At 38.3% G+C, this 19,852-nt stretch overlaps 1 protein-coding gene across 3 annotated transcripts in view; it reads left to right on the top strand.

Annotated features, from left to right (window-relative positions):
- The window catches only part of daam1a (dishevelled associated activator of morphogenesis 1a), a 166,998-nt gene that overhangs the window by 106,608 nt on the left and 40,538 nt on the right, over positions 1-19,852 (top strand). For all 3 annotated transcript variants that reach the window (XM_060829105.1, XM_060829104.1, XM_060829106.1), the window contains 3 exons: positions 13,981-14,052; positions 17,675-17,769; positions 19,395-19,728. In XM_060829105.1, coding sequence (XP_060685088.1) covers positions 13,981-14,052; positions 17,675-17,769; positions 19,395-19,728 — 501 coding nt within the window. The remainder of the gene's footprint in view (positions 1-13,980; positions 14,053-17,674; positions 17,770-19,394; positions 19,729-19,852) is intronic.

Here is a 19,852-nt window from a genome sequence, read left to right as displayed (position 1 = left end):
GCCAACTGCTTTTCCTTTTCAATTTGCAGTTACAATTAAACTTTTCATTCTCCATATTGATTATTAAAATGTACTTTTTGTTATCCTATCCTTTTCTCCTAGATGTTTTCCTTATTATTCTTCCTGTTCATTGTACAAATTTTTTCATAAAAATTAAAATTGCTGATTTTAAACAAATTATTATTAAACCATGTCATTCCAGGTGCATTAATGAATTATCCCAAGTTTACTTTTAAAATCCCAGTTTTAACATTTTATTAATAAAAGACGCACTCCCCTCTGGCTATTTTTTAATAAATTGCTTCCATCTTGAATAAGATTACATCCGGTATTTGCTTTTCATGATCCCAATCTGGTTTCTGGAAATCTTATTTCACCTTCCGTTAAATAAAGTCATTTTCTACTCTGGTACAATACTTCTAATACTGAAATACATTTCTTCTAATTTGTTGTGAGTAATATAATGAATGGTCCATTCATAATCATCTGTAGAAAACCTTGCATTAAGCATGCTTTTTTTTGACAGCAAGCTGCTTCTTTTCCCATTGTAAATTTCTGCATCAGAATTTTCCTTTAAATGCGCTGTCAAGGTTTATTGTACAATTGTCAGCTTTGGCTGTTCAGTGAGTCAAATGATGACATGTATCACTCAATTCTACGTCATCTTATTGTAACTTCTTTCTATTGTATCTATGTTGTCTCCGAACATATCTGCAGACTCTAACTGCTTTCAATTATAATCAATTGAATCTATTTTCAGTCCCCACCTGTGCCTCCCCTTCATGTACTTGTGTGTCCAATTTCTGAAACACCTTGGATGAGAGATTGGGGTGTGAACCTAATCTGTTCTTCTGCAAGAGTGACTGAAATGGTTTCTCAATTTCATGTTTCCTGAACCAGCTCTGTGTCCACTGACAACTGTGTGCAATTGCAGCTTGAACATGTACGAAAGCACCAAATCAAGAGTCTCTGGTTCTACACCTTTATCCTTTTTGCCTTCAAAGAACAGCTACCATTCGCCCGGAGTATCTTTTTTCTTGAAATGAATTCCTGGGAGAAAAAATATTTTTTCCCATTTTTCCCAAAATGTTTGTTTTTGAATTATTTACAGGAGTGAACATTCTTATTTTCCTAAGACTCAGTTAACCAATTCTGAATATTTGGATTTTGTTTTTTAACACATCAATAGTTCTGTTTATTAAAGAAGCCAGGTTGATTTGGTTTTGTATTTGTTTTCATTTCTAAGACTAACATTGAATGCTTTCTCAATTTTATGTTGCAACCTGTAGAGTTATGGGACTAGAGTGACAGTACAGTCCAACCATCTCCAATTGCACTTGCAACCTTTCATATCATTTTGCTGAATGTGTATGAACTGAATAATCAACAATTTGTTGAACTGAATTTACTCTGCTTTTTGTGGACAAAAATGCCTGAACAATTTTTCACTTGGCCAAATAATGGCCAGTGTTGTGACTGTATTAGAACAAATTGAATAAAGGCTGAGCTTGTTTTGGGATATTTCTCCAGTATAGCCCTGATGTTCTTAAGGACAGTAGTCTTTGTTGTATACCTTTATACTGAAACCTTAAAGTTTTTTTTAGCTTGAAGGTGTTACATAATTTTAAAGATTGGAACTTCTGAGGAATATTGTCCCTGGAAAGAAATACCCGTTCTGTACTTGAATCTTCAGAAGTTTTGCTATTACAGGAAAAGGCACTTTATTCCAAAGGTTTGGGAGAGGGTTGAGGTGAGGGAGAGGCAGAGGTAGAGAGAAATAAGCTGGGTTTGTTTTCCTTGGGACAGAGGAGGCTGAGGGGTCATCTGGTTGAGGTATACAAAATTATGAGGCATAGATGGTAGATTGTGAGAATCTCTTACCCATGGCAGGCATGTCTAAGACCAGAGGGCGTAAGTTTAAGGTGAGGAGATCAGAGGAAAATTTTTTTCATCCAGAGTCTATGGAACATGCTGCCTGAGAAGGCAGTGGAGACGGATACTGTCCCAACATTTAAGAAGCATCTGGATGAATACTTAAAATGGCAGGGCATAATAGGGTATGAGCCAAGTTCAGGTAAAATGGGATTATGGAGTTTGTTGATCTGTATAGAAATGGTAAGCTGAAGGGCCTGTTTCTATCTCACATGAATCTGTTATTATTATGTTATGCCCTTTTTAGAGTCAAAGAAAACAGACAAGAGAGACTGCATGTCCTCCAATTCCAGTTACAAATCCATCTTGCACTCTGTCATCTGTTCTTAGTTGCTTGAAATAGTTTTGTGAATTCCCAGATCTGGTTTAACAGGCCTATAAATAGGACCTATAAGATATAGGAGAGGAAGAAAGGCCATTCGGCCCATCGAATCCACTCTGCCATTCAATCATGGCTGATGGACATTTCAACTCCACCCACCCGCACTCTCCCCGTAGCCCTTAATTCCTTGCGAGATTAAGAATTTATCAATCTCTGTCTTGAAGATATTTTAATGTCCCGGCCTCCTTTGCACTCCGTGGCAATCAATTTCTCAGGCCCACCACTCTGGCTGAAGAAATATCTCCCCATTTCTGTTCTACGTTGACCCCTCTAATTCTGAGGCTGTGTCCATGGGTCCTAGTGTTCCCACATAACGGAAACAACTTCCCAGCATTCACCCTTTCTAAGCCGTGCATTATCTTGTACGTTTCTATGAGATCTCCCCTCAACCTTCTAAACTCTAATGAATACAATTCCAGGATCCTTAGCTTTTCATCTTCTGTTTATCAATGAGATTGGCCATCTACTATAAATATGAAACACGGCTAGGAAATTGAAACCTTCTGACAGAGGGTATTAGTGGAAAATTTTAATATATGTTGAGAGACCCTGAACAAGGGGAAGAAAATAAAGTCAAAGTTTAAAAAGTAACAAATTAGTGGGATGGGAGCAGGCTATAATGATGAGTCTACCAGACCAGCATGTTTATGGATCTTGGAAAGGAATTAGTGAGTTGTATGAAGTAGTGCATTTGAGGTAGGAAGTTATGTAGGAAAGATCTTGGGAAGCCATAAGATCTGTGATTGTTCTTGAAACAATTCCTTGATAATTGGGATCATGGTTCAAGAAAAGTAGGAAGTAGTGTTGGAGAGTTCCATTTCAACCTCTGCTAGGTAGAGATCAGTGGTCAGTTTACCAACAACAACAAATCATTCTCAGCAGGCTTGATGATAATTGGGGTGAGACCGTTATGATGATGTGAGTATACCTTTTAAGAGAGTTAAAAGCAGTAGAACTACTGGACAGCTCGTAATAAAGCAACAATATATGTAACACTGAGTTGAACAACTCGAGTAGCTTTGACAAAGAGTCAGTTAGGCTTGAAAAGTCAACTCTTTTCTCTGCTTATAGATGCTGCCAGATCTGCTGAGATTTTCCAGCATTTTCTCTTTTTGGAACTCGAGTAACTTGTTGCCTAGAGACAAAAACAAATTTGAATCTGGCCAATCAGTTTAAATTATACCCCGATTAAAATACCAATTTCCAATCCAGTTTGAATTGAGTATGTTGACAATCTTAAAAACCAATAACATATGATCTGATACTCTGGGTATATAGACTGGGGGAAAAATGAGCAGTTGAGAGGAGATCTGCCACATCCTAGCATGTAAGGTACGACTTGAAAAAGTAAATCTCTTAAAAGTCCCTTTTCGATCAGTAACCTGTAATGCAGAAATTGCTAACCAGGAGAAAAGATGACATAGGAAAAAGAACCTGCAGCTGCCTGTTTTTGAGGTGTGTTGTTTTGTAAATTTTAATTGGGAGTTTTATCGGACTAGTATGATCGAAGGGAAGCTAAAAGATAGGTTAGAGAAAGAAATTGTAAATAGTGGTAAGTTAATTATTCTCTCTTGTACTTTAAGAAATAAAGTTGTTAAATTTTACTTTTAAGTGGTCCTTAGTCACTCGACTTTTGCAGATTACTGCATGGGATAAATCTCTTCTGTGTTGCTGGGTTTAAATTAAGCAGAAAAGTTTACCCCATATCGTAACAACAGACCTGAAAGAGAAAAGTGTAGCAGTTTCAGTGGGAGGTTGTGTTTGTGTGGGTGAAAGGATCAGAGAACTTTGAACACAAATGTTTAATAGTTGTTTTTATTTGTATAAATTAGTTTGATTTAAAAATGAGGAACTCCTGAAATGGTTTCATAAATTAGTTATAAGTTTAAAATCTGAAGAAAATTTCAGCATTGAGGAATAAATCTGATTTGTATTTTGTTGGTCACTATTCATCTGAATAGATATTAATAGAACTGCCTGTCATTCCAAACTTCACTCAAATTTGTGTGCTACAGCTCCTGATTTTTTTTTGAAGTTCGAGTAAAATTTTATTTTTAAGCCATTTGTGTTTTGCCTTTGTAATATTTTACATGTGCATCTATTTATTGAGTACAGGTTTTTATTAGCTTTTTAAAACATCAATTAAACTGTAAACATTTAAGAATATTATATAATCTCGCCAACATCTAGTGGTCAGTCAATAAACTGCTTGGATTGTTGCCATTCTAATTGCAGTTCCCTTGAGAGGCCACATGCACTTTGAGATTAATTTAAACAATTTGGGCTTCAATTGCAAATTAGTTTTGGCAAGATGTAAAGATTGTCTAAATGAGTAAAAGTCATTGTTCTTTAGGGAGTAGAATGTGTGTACCATTATTATGTGAAGAACAAACCTTCATATGTTCGTTTTTGCTATGTTTGCAGAAGCTAACCTGTTAAAAACCAAAAGCAATCTCTGAAACGTTACTTTTTGAATCATAGTTGAATTTCTTTTTGCTGGAGGGAGCTCATGTGGATGTGAGGAGGAAAGTATCCTTTGGTTGAACTCCAGTGTTATTACACATGTTAAATTGGGGCATATATTCTTTTTCTTAATACTGATGTGTATTGATGCAATTTCTCTCTATTTTCACCTTCTGTATTTCTGCATTACTTTAATTTCCCTTGGGTGGCTATGAAGTTTGGCAGACAAATAAATCACCAGACTGCATTTAGATGGGGGATTTCAATTTTGAAAAATTCATTCCCTTTCTTGACACCCAATGTATCCCTACCTAGGCATTTTCCCATATTTTATTTTCCTCACTCCTAGCACATACCCTCTCTTTCTTTTGATTTACCATTCAACCTCTAGCTCTGCTACCAGCCACCTTAGCACTAGTCATCCATCTTATCCATTCCTCTCCCTTTTGAAAGTTAGAGGCAAGTAAGAGCCCCTGACCAGTATCCATTTTCTTCGACAGTGCTTTCTTTGTACTTTATCGCAGCAGCTTGTTTGTCTTCAAAACCTTACTCTTAATGGTATGAAGCTATAGAAAGTATATTCCAGAATGTTAACATTTACAAAAAAATAAAGGGATCTAATCACAAATGACAAATTTGATCACCTTGTGAGATCCAGGATTCTCATTTTAGAATCCTATAAGACTTGGTGGTTCCATTTGTCAAGGATATCGAGGTCAAATGATGAATGTTGGGATGATTTACTACCTGCATTTGGAACTTAGAATCAAACAGGTGCATGTTTGTAATGAAACAAAAACAGAAAATGCTGGAAAATCTCAGCAGATCTGGCAGGATCTGTGGAGAGAAACATTTATAGATCATTGACCCTTCAGAACTTTTGTTCGTAAAGCTTTATCATGACGACTATTTCCTCCTTGCATAATTTTGCCTTAGCACATTTTTCAGAATTCCATTTGAATAATTTTAAATTTAATATTTTCAGAAATGTATTGTACCATCGTTACAAAATTTTTCTTTCAACATTGATGAGAACTGACATGCTTCTAGTTTGTTTTGGAAATTTCTCTGTACTTTGCATATTAACATCTCAGCATTTAATACTATTAAAAGTAGCATTTTGTTAATTGTTCAAGCCCAGCCTTCTCCCAATATATGTCCATTGTCGTGACACAGTAACGTTCCTGTGCTCCAGCAAGTGGTGTGAACATCTGAATTTGGAAATTATAGCTTTGTTAAAATTATTTAATGGTGTAGTATTTATTTTCTGTTCCGAATCACATTTAACTGAGTGACTTGTCAGACAATTGCAATAAGCTCTTGCACAGTGCTCTGGGGTTGGAATTATTCAGACCAAATTAGGAAGCGATGATAGATTTTTTTTAATCTAAAAGGACGTTGTTGGGTCAGGTTTTTTTTAAAAAGAAATAAACGTCAGGTAGTTAATGAGAATCAGATACTTAATGGGCACAGGCTCAATAAGATTAAACAGGTAAACGCTTGCCACAAAGATTGGTGTGGGTGAAATGGGTTTGAATTCATGGGACATTGGCAGTAGTACTGGGGAAGAAGGGACCTGTTCCGATGGGACAATCTTCATCTGAATCGTGTTAGTTCCAGAGTCCTAGCGAATCGCATAACTAGGGCTGTAGATGGGGCTTTAAACTAAATGGGGAGGAGGAAAAATTAGAAAACCCAACTTAACCTGCACTCTTACCACCACCTTAACGGTGGCTGATGGTTACCTAACAATAAAGGTGAGATACAGAACAGGTGAATATCTTTTTGCACCAAGGGGTTATTAAAAAAAAGGACAAAAATTTAACAGTGGAACAAATTTAAAAGCTTTGCATATAAATGCATGAAGCATTCAAAACAAAATTAAGAAGTTAATAGCGCTAATAAAAACAAAAGGGTAAGATTCAGTAGAGATTACTGAGACATGGTTACAAGGAGACCAGGTCTGGCAATGGAATATCTGGGTGTACTCAGCATTGTGGAAAGAGACTGAAAAGAAAACGAGGCGATGTAGCCTTGCTGGTGGAGGAAGGGATCAGTGCTGAAGTGAGAAATGACATAAGCATGAGATAAAGATGTGGAATCTGTCTGGGTAGAAATAGCAAAAGGAAGAAGTCCTTGGTAGGAGTAATCAATAGGTTTCCAAAGAGTAGTTCTGTAGTGGGGCACAATATAAACCAGGAAATATTAGAGGCTTGCAAGAAAACTAATGCAATAATCATGGGTGATTTTAATTATACACATAGATTTGGAAGAATCATATTGGCAAGGGTAGCCTGGAGGCAGAGTTCATTCAATGTACTAGAGATTGGTTCCACAACTTACTTTTCCAGGAAACAGCCAGGGAGCAAGCTACTGAGTTTGGTATTGTGTAATGAGGAGAGATTAATTGACAGCATTATAATTAAGGATCTGCTAGGGAGAATGATCGAATTCAAAATTCAGTTTGGTGGTGAGAAAGTGGAGTACTACAATGGTGTTCTGGAATTAAACAAAGGAAATTGTGTAGGCATGAGGACTGAATTAGCCTGAGTAGATTGAGCTGGAAAGCTAAATGGTTAGATGGCAGATGAGCAGTAGCAGATGTTTAAGGGGCTACTCGATTCCTCACAACTAAAAAAATCCCAGTGAAAAAGAAAGATGGTAAGGGAGGATATAGCTGATCAAGGACAATATAAAGTCAAAAACTAAGGTATGCCCTATTGCCAAAGCCAGTGGCAGGGCTGGAATGTTGGAAAATTTCAGACATAAAGGGATACTAGAAAAATTAATCCAGAGCTAAGGTAAGTTATGAAAGAAAATTAGCATGAAATATAAAAAAGATAGCAAAAGCTTTTACAGTTATATAAAAGTGAAGATTATCGCTAATGTGAATGTTGGTCCCTTGGAAAATGAAACTAAAGAGTTAGCAGCGGGGAGCATCGAGATAGCAGAGATGCTGAATTAACACCGTTTTCATGGTGGAGGACGATAGAATGGGCAAATCAGGGGCAATAGATAAGGTAGAACTTGGAACAATCAACATCGATAGGGGAAGGTATGAAGCAAACTGTTTGGATTGCAGACAAATCCCCTATGCCCGATGGCCTACATCATAGGGTAGCAAAGGAAGTGGCAGCAGAGATAGTAGATCCATTGGTGACAATATTCTAAAATTCCCTGATAACAGGGAATTTGGCTAATTGGAAAATGGCTAATATAGCGCCCTAATTCAAAAAGGGAGGGAGGCAAAATCTGGGAAATTAAAGACCAGTTAGTTTAACACCTGTTGTTGGAAAATTGTTAGAATCAATTATTGAGGAAGCAATATCAGGACATTTGGAAAGTCAAAACACTCCATCAGAGTCAGTCTGGTTTTATAAAGTGCACGTCATATTTGACTAATTTGCTAGAGTTCTTCGAAGATTTAACAGGCACAGTGGATAATGGGGATGCTGCAGATGTAATTTATCTGGACTTCCAGAACACATTTGATAAGGTGCTGCACAAAAGGTTAATTCACAAGGTTTGATCATATGGGATATGGGGTAATTTATTAGCCTTGGTAGATGACTGGCTGATGGACAGAAGACAGCGTCAGGATAATTTCTTTTTCTGGTTGGCAAGATGTAACTAGTGGGATGCCATGGGGGTTCAGTCCTTGGACCCCAGGTATTTACAACCTACATTAACGACTTGGATACAGGGAAAGAAGGCTCCATAGCCAAATTTGCGGACAACACAAGAATAGTCGGGTCGGTAAAATGTGGTGAGGAAATAACCTTACAATGGATATAGATAGGTTAGGACTGTGGACTAGTCATAGAATTGGAAAATCCCTACAGTGCAGAAAGAGGCCATTCAGTCCCTCAAGTCTGCACTAACCTGCTGAACAGCATCCCCCCCCCCCCCCCCACCCCCAAAAGCCCACACACCCCTCCCACCCTATTCCTGTAACTCCACATTTACCATGGGTAAGTCACCTAGCCTGCACATCTCTGGACTCTATGGGACAATTTAAAATAACCAATTCACCTAATTTGCACATCTTTGGGCTGTAGAAGGAAACCGCAGCACCTAGCAGAAACCCAAACAAATATGAGGAGAACATGCAAACTTCAGATGGTCACTGAAAATGGAATTGAACCTGCGGCCCTGGCACTGAGGCAGCAGTGCTAACAAATGAGCTACTATGCCACCCTTTTATCTTTGGAAATTGAGGCATTGAATCTCTCTCTCTCACCTGTTGGAGCCTCCAAATAACAGAATCATAGAATTATAGAGTCCCAACAGTGCAGATAGAAGTCATTTGGTCCATTGAGTCTGCATCAACCCCCCGAACAGCATCTCTCCCTGTGTCCATAAGCCCCACATTTATCATGGCATTTACCAGTCTAGTAACATTATCATGCTACTGTATCCTGATAGCATTAATGCTATGATACTTGCATTAACATCATTTTGCAATATCTAAGTTAGTTTTATGCTGTTTTGGCAACTGTATCCTTTAAAGATTTAATAATCCCTCAATCTTGAATATTATACTTAATTAAAATAACATGTGCTGTATATCATAAATTTGATGGCACTTGCTTTATAATATGGCTGTTTTTGTCAGCTGAGATTTTTTTCTCTTCAATTTTGCATTGTATGTCCTGTCTTACACACCATGCTCCTATCCTGAGTAGCTGAAAGTTTCTTTGACAGTCACCACTGCACCAAAAAGTAGCTATTTGAAAGAAAATACTTTTTCCTCCTTTTTACAGTTAAGGAATACTCAATTGCCTCAAGAGTTTGGTGTTTTCTGACATCAAAAATGAGACTGTAAAATTTTGTATGCATTTCCTTACATTTGTGTGCATGTTTTTATTGTTTGAAATGGAAGTATAAGTTTGCATGCTAATTTTATCATTAAAAACTGGTTGTCATTTCTACAGATTATTTCAGCATATTTTATACTCATTCTCCTGTTGCTTTCATGGTGAGGGTTCATAATTTATTGGCGAGCTTATGTTTTAAAGTGAGTAATGATGTATAGTTTTAACTCAGAATGATGACCAATCCTCAATGCGAAAATGTAGAACTCCAATTCAAAGTTTCACTTTATGCTTGTTCTAAATATGATTAGGAATGTCTGGAGATTTTGTTTTGTTTACATGCAATTAACTTAGGTATTTAATTCTGGATTAGTGGTGCTGGAAGAGCACAGCAGTTCAGGCAGCATCCGAGGAGCAATAAAATCGACGTTTCGGGCAAAAGCCCTTCATCAGGGATGCTCCTTGGATGCTGCCTGAACTGCTGTGCTCTTCCAGCACCACTAATCCAAAATCTGGTTTCCAGCATCTGCAGTCATTGTTTTTACCCTCTTTAGTTCTTTAAGGTGAACTGTTCAGTACATTAGGAAAAAGAAACTGCTGTTGCCTGCCAAAAGGAGTGCAGTTACATGGAAAATCAGACCAATCCAGAAGAAGTCAGTCAGGAGTAGGTTCAATCAGAGAAGAGGTTCCCAACAGAAAAGATATTATTCTTAATCTTAGTAAAGAAGGGGTGAGATCCTGAGTTACTTAGAAGAAATTCCAGAAACAGAAGACTACTGAGGTGTTAGAAAGAAACATTCTTCTACAAGACTGTTGAAGACATGTTAACTAGCAAATGAGCTGAGTTAACTTGTTTAAAGGTCTTGGGAAGAGACAAATGAAAGGAACATTGTATAAATGCTGACCTTTTGCCAGATAGAACATTTTAAGTTATTTGTTTTTGGGATGTGAGCTCACTGCCTGATCAGCATTTATTGCGATCCCTAGTTGCCCTTGAGAATGTAGTGATGAGCTGTCATTTTGAACTTTTGTAATCCACTTGCTGTGGGTTGACTCACAATGCTGTTAGGAAGGGATTTCCAGGATTTTGGTCGAGTGACAGTGAAGGAATAGAGATGTATTTCTAGGTCAGGATGGCAAGTGGCTTGGAGGGGAACTTAAAGGTGATGGTGTTTCTACCTGCTGCCATTTTCCATCTGGATGGAAGTGGTCATGGGTTTGGAAGGTGCTGTCTGAGAATCATTGGTTAACTTCTACAGTGCACCTTGTAGATAGTACCAGTAGTGTGTACTGACTGTTGGTGGTAGGAGTGGATGCTTGTGAATGTAATGCCCATCGAGTGAACTGATTTGTCTAGCTGCTTGTGTATTGTTGAGGCTGCTCTCATCCAGGCAAGTGGGTATTCCATCACACACCTACTTTGTAGATGGTGGACAGGCTTTGGGAAGTCGAGAGATGAGTTACTCACTGCAGTGTTCCTAGCCTCTGACCTGCACTTGTAGCGACTGTGCTTCTGGTAGTCCAGTTGAGTTTCTGATCAGTCATAATTCCAAGGATGTTGACTGTTCAGCCAACACTTTTGTAAAAACAAGGAGCTTTAGTGTGGATACCAGGTGACCCTTCACTGCATGTGGGTGTCTCTAAGGGTATTATTGGAATAAAAGGGTTGAATTTATCTTTGATATTTGTAATGTGACCATTTCAAATGCCTCTTGTGATAGTTCATAATACAGTTCATCTTTCTTTTGCGTGTCTTTGTTGTTTTGCAAAAAAAAGTACACTGGCAGCCTCTTGTAAATCTGTTTAATGACTGACCACCATGGTAAGAACAAAAGTGAAATTTATGGTCTAGATTTCACCCTGAGATTTGACATGAAGTCACAATAGTATCACAATGTCTAATGTATTGCTTGTGGATATTTTTTCTAGTGAACTTTTTATTTCTGTGGGATGCTGCATTTGATATTGAAAATATTTGAATAACTTTGATGTTGTCTGCCTGCGCCCACAGTTCTTGCTCTTCTTTTTGCTGTAGCCTCATGATTTTGCTTTGTCTAACTTGAAGTTTGAAATGAGAGAGGCTGAAAAAAATCAATCTACCTTAACTGCGGCTTATGGCAAATTCACAAACATCTTTATCACCTTCCATCACATTAAGGCAGTTATTACCAAGTTCTACGGGCTCCTAGTTTCTTAGCCCAATCTCCAACCCCCCCCCAACAAAATGCTAATTCTCACCTTCAAATCTTTCAATGTGCCTGACACACCTGAACTGCTGGCCTCCATGCACTGCTACTCAGCTGCCTTTGTTTGTTTACCACTCCAGTATCAGTACTGTTAGCAGTTCTCTGATATATAATGTCATGCCTCCTGGCAGGTTGCACAATGTATTAGCTATTCATTTGATTTGGAGATGCCGGTGTTGGACTGGGGTGTACAAAGTTAAAAATCTCTCAACACTAGGTTATAGTCCAACAGGTTTAATTGGAATCACTAGCTTTCGGAGTGCTGCTCCTTCATCAGGTGGTAGTGGAGGCCACAATTAAGGCACAGAATTTATCGCAAAAATTTACAGTGTGATATAACTGAACTTATACATTGAAAAATACCTTGATTGTCTATTGAGTCTTTCATCTGAATGCCATGATAGTTTCAATACTTTCATTTGTAAATCACAAAATGTTTTATTAATAAATGTTCCATTCTCGGGTTAACTGTTAACAATTGGTGTTAGCCCCCTGTCTATGTTCTCTGTCTATGCCATGATGTTTAGATTGATTCTAATCTAAAAAGTGAGATCAGAGTTTTATATAAATTCATTGTTCTTTGCTCAAAAACTATGCAACTCTGCAAGTACAAATTCACCCCACAAAATATATATGTGTGTGTGTGTGTGTGTGTGTGTGTGTGTGTGTGTGTGTGTGCGCGCGCGCGTGCCTGGGTTGGGGGTTAAGTGAGAGAGAGAGAGTGTATGTGTGTGTTTATGTGAGTGTAGAGTGTCTTAAATCTGTGTGTGTGTCTGAGGTGGGGGTTGTGAGTGTCTGAGAGAGAGTGTATGTGTGTGAGTGAATATAAAGTGGTCGAAGTCTGGGAGTATCTGTGTATATATGTGTGTGTATAGTGCAATGGTGGTCACCTGTAATGTGACATGAGCCCAATATCCTGGTTGAGGCCCTCCCTATGGGTATGGAACTTAACTATCAGCCTCTGCTCGGCCACTTTTTCGCTGCTGCCTGTCCCAAAGTCCGCATTGGAGGATGGTCATCCGAAGGTCCGAGGTCGAATGCCCTGGACTGTTGGAGTGTTCCCGGTTCGACTGATCCATGGGTGTAGAGTTTCTGTAAGAAATCTGTAGTGTCGCGACAGAAGCTGGGGGTCCCCTGTACAATGGGTTTCAAGATGCCTTCAACATAGCCGGAGAGACACTCACACAGGGTCCCATTGCCTGATACGATGGGACGTCCTGGTGTGTTGGCTTTGTACCTTTGGAAGGCAGTAGAAGTCGTCTGCATGAGAAGTACATGGGATGAGGCCCCCCCAACTCTCTCATGCACCCCCTCACAGACAAGACACTCTACACTCCCGTACACACGCGCACGCGCACACATACATTCTCTCTCACTCAACCCCAACCCAGACAGACGCGCGCGCGCGCACACATTTTGTGGGGTGAAGTTGTACTTTGCTCAAAAACTGCATGAATTCATGTAAAACTGTGATCTCTCTTTTTAGATTAGAATCAATCAAAACATCATGGCCTAGACAGAAAACACAGGGGGCTAACACCAATTTTACAGTTAACCTGAGAGTGGAACCTTTTATTTAAAAAAAGTTTCGTGATTTACAAATGAAAGAAGTGCAACTATCATGGTATTCGTACAGATGAAAGACTCAATAGACAATCAAGGTATTTTTCACTGTATAATTTCAGTTACATCACACTGTAAATTTTTACGATAAATTCTGTGCCTTACAGTTGTGTCCTCTACAATCACCTGATGAAGGAGCGACGTTCCGAAAACTTGTGTGCTTCCAATTAAACCTGTTGGACTATAACCTAGTGTTGTGAGATTTTTAACCCTATTCATTTGAGATTTTCAGACCAGAGCCTGTTTCTGTCCTCACTGAACAGTGGAGCACACACTTTATGGCATAGGTGACCAGCTAGTACTCCAAAACAGGTAATTTCAACAGATTTTCTTACAGCAGTACAGAAGAGCTGTGCGGCAGCTTTCATACCCACAGCTGAAATGAGTTGTTAATATAGACTTTGGTGCCACGGCCTGAATGCCACTGGAAAAAATTCAGTCTATTCCTGTTGTTAAATCTCTCCATTCCTCTCCTTCCAAAATACATTCGTGGTAATTATATAATTTATCTATCTTTTAGGAGCAAGAAGAAAACAAAGGAGCTACAAGCTGGCCAGAGTTTTACATTGATCAGTTGAACTCTATGGCAGTTGTGAGTATTTATTTTACGGTTCTCTACATTTATAAACCATGTTATTCATCAAGTGTAGCCTGAATTCTGGTAATATGCATTTTTAAAACACGCTATCAGAACTGTTTTTTTTCTGAGAAAGGTAATGAGTGGAGCTCAATGGAAAATAGCAATTATATTTGGAATGTTAAGTTTCTCTCAATATTAACCTTTGATTCATATTTTTAGAACACGGTTGGTAAGTGGAGTTTTGCACCTTCAATTCTGGACTTTGGTAGCTCATTTCCCACATCATTCTGAATCAATAATGCCACTCAAGCAAATCTTTATTTTGCTTCCAATGCCATTTAATAGTTTTCATATTTATTCACCTGAAGCCTAAAAGGTAACATAAAGCATTGGGTCAGAAATTCCATAGTGTTTGGTAAACATACTCTCGCTCATGAATTATAGTGTTTTATTTGCACTTATCAAAGCAATGATAATAAAGGTCCAACTTTTATTTTCCTTTATTTCTATGAATTAGTTTGTACTTTGTTTTTCTTTTCAAATCAATATTCCACCGCCCTGCACCCCCCCCCCCCCCCAAAAAAAAAACAAGCATTGAGGCTAGAGGCCTGTGCATTCTGACAGTGTTCTGATATTTCAATTTTGACTTTCATGTACCTTTGGAATGCTTCCATTTCCACAGCGCTCAAGGTGGCTGGTCTTAAATTTTATGTTGGGTTTGAGGTAAGAAGGGAGTTACAAAACTAAGATTTTAAATCCGAGGTAGACATCAAAGGGATGAGGGATGAGTCTTGCATGGACGTTGCCTGGGAATGCCAATGGGCAATTCAACTGCATTGAGCATTACTACCAAACTTGATTACTTTTCTCTCAATGTCTGCTTGTGCACTTCTAGAAGGGGCTGATAGTTGTCATCGATGGTAGTCTGTTTTGTTCCTTGTAGGCCAGAAGTGTAGAAATAAATTGTTGTATTCCTACTGCTAGTCTAAGTAACTCTGCATCGATCAAGAACTAAATCTGGGACATCCTTGATCATTGTTGTCTGGATCTATGTTCGATAACTTAGTGAACTGCTGTAAACACTCCATCTTTATTACAAATCTCAGCTTGGGATTTAATAAAGCTTGCTACTGTTTGATTTCATTTATTACTGTCACGTGTACCAAGGTACAGCAAAAAGTATTTTATATACTATCCAGATGAATATATACCGCAACGTAAGGATGGTAGTGTGCAAGTTACGAACCAAAAATATTTAGAACCTGGAAAGAGTTGTTTGAACCTGAGAAAGTCTACACTCAATTGAATGACCTATCAAGAGGGAGGCTACCAATCTCTCAAGACTGGGAATTGAATAGAACATTTTAGTCAAACCTATATAGATGATTGAGAAACAAATTAATTTTCTCTGGTGTCTGTGTATAGTAACGTGATGGTGTTGGGAAACATAGGAATGTATTTTTATTTGAAATCGTTCAAATTGTGCCATGTAAATAGCTTTGGTTATTCTATTTATCTTTTGCAAAATGAACTTGTTTTGTTGTATCACCTAATCTGCTATCACCTAGTCTAGCATGCTGTTGATTCAGCAAAAGACACTCATTAAATAAAATGTCAAATGTGACCCAGCAAGCCAGATTTAAGTCTGGATCTGACCTCTTCAACTCTGATACGAGGCAAAATAGTTTGTCAGGTTTGGAGCAGAAAATTGCAAAAAGGCATGGAGAGATCAAATGCGTTTGCAAAGCTACAGCAAATGGAGTTCCACGTAGTTCACTTTCATTGTTGTGGTTCTGTTCATCGAGCTGGGAATTTGTGTTGCAGACATTTCGTCCCCTGTCTAGGTGACATCCTCAGTGCTTGGGAGCCTCTTGTGAAGCGCTTCTGTGATCTTTCCTCCGGCATTTGTCGTGGTTTGAATCTGCCATTTCCAGTGTCAGTTCTCTGCCAGGGAGTAGCCAGGAAATTCCTAGAGGCATGGCACTCATCCATAGATTCAATCAACAAACACATCAACCTGGACCCAATATACCGACCACTGCAGCAGACAGCTGGAACTGACAACTGGAAGTGGCAGATTCAAACCACTACGAATGCCGGAGGAAAGATCACAGAAGCGCTTCACAAGAGGGTCCCAAGCACTGAGGATGTCACCTAGACAGGGGACGAAACATCTGCAACACAAATTCCCAGCTCAGCGAACAGAGCCACAACGAGCACCTGATCTACAAATCTTCTCACAAACTTAGTTCACTTTCAGGTGGTGAATCGCGGGAATAATGTTTAGATGGGGGAGATTCCCTAGGGATTTGCCTAGTGCAGAAGTTTAAAATATGAATACAGGTTGCATGAACTTGGGTGAATTCCATTCAAATTAATTTAGAAGATTGAGACGTGAGCTCAATGAGTTGCCAATAATAAGTGATGGATTAGAGACAGGGAAACTATATTTCTCTAGTGGATGAATTCAAAACAAAGGAGAATAATTTTTAAAATTGTAACAAGGGTTGTTAATGAGTGGAGTCAGGAATAATGCTTTTGCCAAGAAGTTAGTTGAAAATGGGACCCATGCCAGAAAAAAATGACTATTAAAATATTCAAGTGAAATTTTTGTTTTATGGGAGTTTCAAGGGATATGCAACAAAAATGAAGTTAGAGTTTAGATTAGAGTGGTGCTGCAAAAGCACAGCAGGTCAGGCAGCATTCGAGGAGCTGGAAAATTGACGTTACGGGCAAAAGCCCTTCATCGGGAACAGGCTATTCCTGATGAAGGGCTTTTGCCCGAAACATCAGTTTTCCTGCTCGGTTGCTGCCTGACCTACTGTGCCTTTGCAGCACCACTCTAATCTAAACCCTGGTTTCCAGCATCTGCAGTCCTCACTTTTGCCTAAATGAAGTTAGAGCTCAGCTATGATCGAGTTGAATATTGGAATGAACGCATGGATTCTTGTCTCTGCCTCCCGAGAACAAATAACTAGCATGTTTTACATGTTTACACACTAGTGCATAAACCAACACTCCCAGCACTAATAATGCACTTTTGGGGATTGCCAATTGGCTTCAAATATGAAAATGCTTCTGAACACTTGAAGATGACCTAACTATTTGGTTTTGATTTTCTCCCTTCAGTGCATTCCCAAGTCTATAGAGATGCTTGATGTTAAATAACTAAATGATGCTGATGTTAAAATAAATTGGCACTTTCTCATCATGGATATCTTGATAATTCAGTGTTTCTTAATCAGATGTCATATATAAATTCCTTGAGTTATTCATGTAGTCTGAGTATTTCGAATGAGAGAGCCCCATTTAGGTTAAGTTACTCAGTGTAGCCTCTTGAGTTTAATAGGATAATTGGATTATATGTTGGAGAAAATTTGTGTCCTTTCCTACACCTCTTCCTTGTGACAATCAGCCTTTGTGGTCTTGATGGCTGTGAAAAATTGAACCACTGATGCTGATTTCGATCCTAAAGACTAACTTGGAAGCTGGGCAGTTAATCCTTGATGTATATTAGTCCAGAAAAGAAATAGATCAGTACAGTGTCTGCAAAATGCTCAGCTTCTTTACATGTTCTGTATGCTGTATTATTAAAGGAAAGAATTGGTGAACTGACCTTTTATTTGCTTTTTAGAGAAAATCGCTTATCGCTTTGGAGAAAGAAGATGAGGAAGAAAGGAATAAAACTATTGAGAGTTTGAAGACTGCACTGAGAACGCAACCAATGAGGTAATCTATCTTTAATGAATACTTATGATTTTACATTGAAACACTGTGTATGCGTTCCCATTTAAAGGTAACCATCTGTGTCATTTCCACGTGCGCTGAGCCCAGATGACATTGGCCCCTCGTACCAGAAATCTCAATTAATAGTGTGGCCCTCTGCATGTGTGGATGATGTTGCAATGATACAGAATGATCTGAGTTTCTCATTTAATGTTCACTATCAAATGGGGAAACTTGGGAATCCAAATGTCAAATTAATTAAACCTAAATCTAGATCAAGCTTCAAGGGCATAAAGGAACCTGCCTTAAGCTATCCCTCGTGTCAACTTCAGTGGCAGGCAAAGGGCTTCTAATTTCTTGCTCCATCCTAATTCCATTATAGACAAGAAACATTGCTAGTTAAGAAAGAGTTTAGCTTCAGTTAAACAGTTACCAGAATGGGAGAAGGAAAACTGAGACGCACCGTTTTTATTACAGGCTGCTGTCCCTTTGTAGTAACATTACCCGATACCATTGATACTGTGTATGTAGTGCTCCACCTAGTGGTAACATTGGCTTTAAATATAAGCACCCAAGAAAGCATTCAATTTCAGTATGGCATAATTGTAGTTAATTTTTATAACTTTTTGTAATCGATAAATGTTTCTTTTTTAAGCTCTATTTTCTCCATATGTTTTCTTTTTGGCAAATGATCTTTGGAAAGATGATTTTGTTAGGTAGTTGACTAAGCTCAACAAGAATGCATCATGAAATAAGGAGTCCTCATTTTAAGTCTGTATTTTAAGTTTTGTTTTTGTTTTTTTTTAATACCCTCTCTTCCCACTTAGTGTTATTCCTAATTTAAAGATCCCTTACAGGTCATTCTGTTATAACATGCTTTTTGTTAATGCAAATTTGCTGTGATGCAGTTGATGAAATGAGGATGCTGTTTTTAAAGCACAATCTTTTAAAATGTGTTGGCTGTCACGTAATTAAATCACCAACACTTTTAAGCGCTGTTTCTAAAGTGCGATTTTTCTATAATGCAGGATTGCACAGGAATGCAACCATTGCCTTATAGAAGAACTGACTGGACTTCCTAATTGTGTCTCTTGTCTTTGGGCCTTTCACATCCTTGTACCTCTAGTGCCATTGCATTATTAGCATAATTCTACTGTTAGCAATGGTGCCATAGTGTCTGCATTCTGTAATTAGAGATCTTTTTTTTAAACATTATTCTGCTCAGATACAGAAGTAAATGTTGTTAATCTTTTGTTTTTTTTTAACTTCCTGTGCTGTTTGTATTTGTACTTGTACTAGCTGAGGGCCTGCTGTGGATTTTGGCTTTATAAAAAGTAATTCTGCTCTTCTGTACTCATCATACTTTAGAAGTACAGGTATAATAGTTGAGGAGCTTGGACTTTACCTGGATTGTAAATTTACTTTACTTCTCTGCAAGTCTGCTTTCTTTAGTTGTTTTACAATCTATTTCAGCTAGAAATGCACAATGGTGCACATGAATGGCACAGTTAACGTTTTTATAAACCATTCATCCAGAAGGATTATAGTCTACCATGTGTTTTAAGTTGTATATGATCAACGGAATTATTTTACTCGTTTTGAATCTTGATGTTCTTCCATTTTGGCAGGTTTGTTACCAGATTCATCGACTTGGATGGCTTAACATGCATTCTGAACTTTCTGAAAAGTATGGACTACGAAACATCAGAATCCCGAATACATACCTCTCTAATAGGCTGCATTAAAGCACTAATGAACAACTCTCAGGGCAGGGCCCATGTTTTGGCTCATGTAGAGAGTATTAATGTAATAGCTCAAAGTCTTACAACAGAAAATATAAAGACTAAAGTAGCAGTCCTAGAAATTTTGGGTGCTGTGTGTTTGGTGCCAGGTGGTCACAAGAAGGTATTGGAAGCAATGCTGCACTACCAGAAATACGCCAGTGAAAGAACACGCTTTCAGGTACAGTTTTCCACTGGTTCTGAACAGCAATTTTATCAAATGGAATTAAATATGTGATAATTCGTGCAAAGATTTGAGCACCCACCTCACTAAAATAAGACCAAGAAACATGTTATATAAATGT

Source organism: Hemiscyllium ocellatum, chromosome 8 (genome assembly GCF_020745735.1).
Source record: "Hemiscyllium ocellatum isolate sHemOce1 chromosome 8, sHemOce1.pat.X.cur, whole genome shotgun sequence".
Classification (NCBI taxonomy): Eukaryota; Metazoa; Chordata; class Chondrichthyes; order Orectolobiformes; family Hemiscylliidae; genus Hemiscyllium; species Hemiscyllium ocellatum.
This window is presented reverse-complemented; position numbering and strand designations above follow the sequence as displayed.